The sequence below is a fragment of the Propithecus coquereli genome, unplaced genomic scaffold (assembly GCF_000956105.1).
Source record: "Propithecus coquereli isolate 6110/MARCELLA unplaced genomic scaffold, Pcoq_1.0 Scaffold98, whole genome shotgun sequence".
NCBI lineage: Eukaryota > Metazoa > Chordata > Mammalia > Primates > Indriidae > Propithecus > Propithecus coquereli.
In genome coordinates, this window is record NW_012156173.1 from 1,596,946 (window position 1) to 1,603,134 (window position 6,189).

Genomic DNA, 6,189 nt, shown 5'->3' on the forward strand with positions numbered 1-6,189 from the left:
AAAAAAAAAAGCCAGTATGGGGGTCTTTTCTGGCTTGAGGCAGTTAGATCCAGATAGGTCTGATTTCTTTGCAGCCAGGTTCCTTATCAGTTGGTATCAGCATCTTGCTTATGTGGTCCTGGAAGACATTACTCAAGAGACAGACAAGTTGGCCCCCTCCTTGTGTGGTATGGGCTGGATTCCAGTGGCTAGAAGGTCATTTCTTTTTTGCTCTTCTACAGTTAATTAGGCTCAGTCATGCTGCCCCATGTTGCCTTTGTTGGTCAGAAGTGAGGCCTAAGTCCTGTCGCTGTACTGTCTCAAAATCATCTAGCCCTAACCCACAGAATAAAAGGGTATTCTTTAATGTCTATCGAACACAAATGTATTTGATATATACATGAGAAAATCAAAATAGTTAAAAGTCTAAAAAGAATGCTATGGTTAGTCTGCCTTATTAACCATAAAATAGGTAAAAATTCTGGAAAGGAGAACTGCCTTATTAACCACCTCTTGATTCACTTGATAAACATTTATTGACTACTTAGATGTGGCGCTGTTATTTCCTGTAGTGAAGACATCAAGGCTAGATAATGCGTAAGCCAGTTCAACTTGTTCATGTGGTGTGTTTCAAGCTAAGTCACCTGCAAGTGGAATCTCCAGCTGTCTGTTCCTGCACAGTTTCATTCATAAGTTCCTTATGGTTGGACTTACTATGTCTTACTCTGCCTTAGGCAGAGTTATTCCCCTTCTAGTTTCCTATTATCTTTGAAGTGGACTCTCTAATATAAGTTTCTTCATTATCAAGACCATTCTGTTATGATTTTACTACACTAATATAATCCTTAAATATTGTTTTTAGCAAAAAAAGCCATTCTCTCTTCTAAACTCCCCTGAAGCCTCTATTGCCTTTAACACAGCGTAAAGTTGCAAAGGCTCCCGTGAGCACAGCATTTCCCCAACCCATGGAAACTCATTTAATAATTATCCTCAGCTGGAATGCAGTTGTCCTCTGTTGGAGTGGAAATATATTCATTCTGGCAGCACGTCTTGCCCACTTCTCAGAACAGCCCTTTTTCTTCCTTCCTGTTAGACCAGAAAGATTCCTGACATAGGGCCCTGCTCGAGCCTTGCCACTTCTAAGCCTCAGGCCTCCTCTGTATCCCCACAGCACTCTAGACTGTATGTACCACAGTATTTTACACTTATTCAGGTTGCCCTAAGGGTGAATGGCTTGGTAACTACCTAAAACATATTCATCATTTCTTCTTTTCTATTTTAACTGTGAGCCATGTTTGGTATGATTAACAATTTCTGAGGGGGCACTCTATTTGCTTTTGTCCAACCTCTACAGCTGACTTTTAAGCACCATTTCCTTTTTGTCCATTCAGTGCTCTAGCTTAGTACCCAAATACATTTTAAATATAATTTTGAAAAGTGCTGCAAAGGAAAAGATCAGGGTGCCCTTAGAGGTCTATCAGGAGGTCCTGATCTAGTCTGAGGGGTAGGTGGGAACTGGGGCTGGATAGGAGGTTCTCCTCTGAGTGACAAAAAAGAAACGAAATTCCCAAATGGCCTGACTGAAGAAGGAGCTGCGCACATTGGAGGAACACACAGAATGAACAAATGGACAGACAGACTAATGGCTAGATGGCCTGACAAATAGACAACATGATAATGGTAAGAATAGTAATAGCATCCTTATTGTGTGCTACTCTGTGCCTGCGGGTACTGTTGGAAGTGCTGTGTGAATATTATCTCTCACCAATGTCTGGAGCATTGTGAACCAGAGGAGAGGGCTAGGAGGAAGCCCAGAGGAGGCAGACCAAATCCTGCAGGCCCTTGCAACCCGTAAAAGGTATAATGGGAAACATTGAGGCACTGTGATCAGGGGGGTGACATGGACAGACCCATGTGTATTTAGAGATCACTTTTATCATGTAAGAGGAATTAGTTAGAGGGAGCAAGCAAAGTGGGACAGACAGGTTTTACAATGTTCCAGAAAAGAAATAATAGTGACTTGGATTAGGATAGTGGCAACCAGCAAGGGTGGAAGAAAATTCATTTGAGATTCATTTAGGAGATAGATTTGGCATGATTTAGTGTGAGTTTCATGAGGGGCATGGGGCATCAGGGATGATTTCCTGGTTTCTGTTATACACCAGCAGGTGGCTCCATTTACATTAATAAGACCACTGATGGGGGGTAAGTTTGGGGGAGATGTTCACTTTGCAATTGAGGCACCTGTGACCTCCAGATGAAGATGTCTAGAAGGCAAGTGAATATAGATTTAAAGCTCAAAGGAGATGAAGATCTGGGAGTTTGGCAGCATGTAAGTGGTGCCCGGAAGTAGAGATGTCCTAAGGAGGGCATGGAGAGTGAAAATTGAAGAAGGACTAAGACCAAGCCTCATTTAAAACTCAGGAAGAGGCAAAATGGATGGAGAACGATGAAGTCTTCGTGACTTTTTTTAATCATTATTGTTATTTTTAATCACATACCTTCATTCAGAGTTAATAGGACTTGTAAATTGAAAGTAAAAAGGCTATTTTAGTTTGTTTTCACCCACTCACTACGTTAAAAGCTTGGTAACTTGTTCTAGATTTTTCAGTTATCAAAACCCTTCTTGCTCTGATATCTCTTTAAGGCCTACTTTGAAACAGCTTTGCTGGTGGGCCTAATGTTGTACTAGGCATTCTTAGGGGTGAGGAAGATAATGCCCTCACTGCCAGAAACCATGCTGAAAGGACAAATAAAGGAAATAATGAGTTAATGTACAATGGTTTTTTTAAAGAAATTTTTTGATGTGAAACATTTTAAATTTTTAAAACTTTGATAGCTTAAATAGTATTTAAATTAGATGATTATTGTGGCCTGGTATAACTTGAGAAGGCTTTATAGACGGTGTTAGGATTTGGACAGCAGGAGGGAATAGGAGAGGCATTTGAAGTATCATGAAACCATGAATTTCTTAATAAATTTGTCACAGTGCATCTCTGAATTTGAGGTTGAATTAGTCACAGAATGTCCTGACTGGTCATGAGTGACTTTAAATAATGGCCTACGTACTTCAGTAAGCTTCAGCTTTTATTCATTATTGATAAACAAATCATTCCATATCAGATGGAGTGAAAAGTTCCATTTCTATCCCTGTAAATTATCTTGCCCCCAAAGCTGCTCACTCATTGCCCATTACGGGGATTTCTTGTTTCTTTCCTTTGGCTGGGAGAGAGCTAGGGACTGACATCAAATCACTTCACATTCTATGGAGTATGTACTTGGTGAAAGACTCTAGGTTCAGGAAACACGAGATGAGTTGGGTTGCATGATCCCTTCCCTGCAGGAGCTCATGCTCCTCTTGAGAGGCAGACACATGCACAGGTGATTTCAAAACTGTGAAGAGTCCAGTGGCAGCAGTGTGCCAGGGTGCCGGGAGAGGACAGAAGTGGAGGAGCTCTTCATGTGGTTCGGGGGAGTGAGTAGGATGACAACGTGAAAGGGCACATTATGTCATGACAACAGATGGAAAGCATGACTCTCATTGGCAAATCAGAGCTCAGATCACCCTAAGATTGAGGATCAAGAAAGCATCTTGAAGTTGATGATGGGTTAAACAGCAGACAGAGCATGGGTTGAGTTCAAGTCTGTAGGACCTCAAGTTTTCTGGCCTTTACAATTGGCAGTTCCAATAGCACCCACCATCAATGAATGTTTGATGTGAGGATTTCATGAGCACTAAAGCTCTTAACAGTATTTGGCTTATAAAATTCTTTCTCAAAAAAGAAAAAAAAAAGTGATCCTTATTATAATAGTACTATGAGAGATAAAACATTTTTTCCTAATCCATTGCTATTACGCTTTCTTATTTACTGGAAAAAAATATGGAAAAGTTATGCCAGGAAAATTTACTTAAGCCTTAAGTCAGTTCAATGTATTATGTTGATAAAGTGTGGAAACATTTAAAAACAATAAAGAGTAAATAATAAAATAAAAATGAACTCCATTCCACTATTCAGAGATAACCACTGTTAATAGTACTTTGATTTATTTCCTTTTAGTTTTCGGTGCACTTATGTTTACTAAGAAATGATAAATATATTTCAAACTAAAATCAGGATTATGCAATATGCATGGGTGTGTATACAGCTTGGTTTTGATTTTTTACGCTTAACACTGTATTTATCACGAGCATTTTCCTATGCCACTGTTCTTTGAAAAGTGGTTCTTAATGGCTGTAGATTATGCCTTCTTAAGGATGTGCCGTAATTTATTTTTCCTTGAATTTAAATTATAAATCAATAATGTGATGACTATGTTTGTATGTAAATCTCCATTTATATTCTATGTGTTTACTTAGTACAAATACCCAGAGATAGAATTATTAGATTACAGGGTCTGCTCCTTTTTAACTCTCTGGTGACCCACGGTCCCGTGCCTGTCCCGAATATGTGTGAGCATTTAGGCTGTCTCGGAAGTGTCCGTCATCGTTAGGAAAATCTTTACAGTTGAATAGTGCTTGCTAACATTCAGCGTTGTTTCATGTGTTTGTTGGCCAGTAGCCCATCTTCCTTGGTAGGAACATGGTTTATTTTTTGTTTATAGAAATTTAGGGAATTGGTATTTGGTAAATGAGGTAGCGTGGGTGCTGGGCTCTGCTGTTCTGTTTTAAAAACCAGCTATTTCAGAGAAGGAAATGTGTTTAATTTTTACTTGATTAGATAATGATTTGGTTAATTGAAACAATTCATGAGGACTATCTTAACTCCAAATTTTTTTTTTAGATAATTGAAGCCTTACAGTTAGTAGACGATGCTGTTGGAATGTTGATGGAAGGCCTAAAGCAGCGGAATTTACACAATTGTGCCAATATAATCCTTTTGGCTGACCATGGTATCCTTTTTTAAAAAAGTCATTTTATCATTGAGTATATTTTATCGCTTCAGGAACGATACAAAAAATAGTGGTGATATTTTAAAGGTGATATTTCCAGGCCTAGAAGCTCTTGAAGAAGCAATGAATGAATTTTGTGGTAGATTGTGATGAAAAGAGGACTAAATTAAAATGTCTAGTTGAATTATTCTAGCATCCTGGAAAATCTATCTATGAATATATACTTTATTTTCTGTAACAATGGAGTTAATGGTATTTAACAGGGATGTGGTGTGGTTGTTATTCCGTCTATAAAGCACTTTGGGGGCCTTCTTTCAGCCAGTGATTCCTTCATGTAGATTGGCTACAATTTATGATTATATATTGGCAAGTTTTTCCATGCTATGTGTATTTTTTTTTAGTGATGTGAATAGATATATGTTTAATCATAACTTCTCGTCTTTAAAGTCCCCATCACCTCACATTTCTCTGCTTGAGGTTAACTCTCGATTTTGGATAACCCGAGTGGTAAAGGAAGTGAAACAGCAGCCACACGCTCCCCTCCCTCACACAGAATGCATTCACATGGTTTTAAAGTAGGTGTTCATTTATTCCATATATTTTCTAAGTACCTACTCAGTGCCAGGCACTTTACTAGATATGAAGTGTTAAGAAGTACATAAAGCCAATATGGACCATTCCTAGCTGGGGTGGTCAGACTGTTCTCTTGAGGAGGACATTCAAAGCTAAGCTCCAACACATGAGGAGGAAAAATAGTGTGTCTATAGAACTTTTATTTATATTTTAGAATCAAGATAATGAGAAACATAGTAATATATTTTTAAAATTACTAAGATAGTTCCCTAACACTTTGGCTTATTGTTTTAAAAATTAAAGGGAAACCTTTTAATGCACATTTAGTTAAAAGAAATTGATAAAAGTAAAAATTTGCATGTAGAGCTGGGCAGGATGGGTGGCTCACACCTGTAATTCCAGCACTTTGGGAGGCCATGGCAGGAGGATTGCCTGAAGCCAGGAGTTTAAGACCAGTCTGAGCAACATAGGGAGAAACTTTGTCTCTACAAAAAGTTAAAAAAAAAAAAAAAATTAGTGAGGTGTGGTGGCACGCACCTGTAGTCCCAGCTACTCTGGAGGCTGAGGCAGGAGGATCGCTTGAGCCCAGGAGTTCGAAGCTGCAGTGAGCTATGATTGCACCACTGCACTCCAGCCTGGGTGACACAGTGAGGTCCTGTGAATTAAAAAAAAAATTACGTGTAGTCTGAAGAGTCTTCAAATAAAAAATGTTTAACTACCAAATCATTTTAGAGAACATGCTGGTCA

The 6,189-nt window shown here is 38.8% G+C and overlaps 1 protein-coding gene across 1 annotated transcript in view; it reads left to right on the forward strand.

The window, feature by feature from the left end:
- The window catches only part of ENPP3 (ectonucleotide pyrophosphatase/phosphodiesterase 3), a 75,213-nt gene that overhangs the window by 36,629 nt on the left and 32,395 nt on the right, over positions 1–6,189 (forward strand). Inside the window, exons 10-11 of the mRNA XM_012665169.1 lie at positions 1,078–1,216; positions 4,761–4,869. Of these exons, the coding sequence (XP_012520623.1) occupies positions 1,078–1,216; positions 4,761–4,869 (248 nt within the window). The remainder of the gene's footprint in view (positions 1–1,077; positions 1,217–4,760; positions 4,870–6,189) is intronic.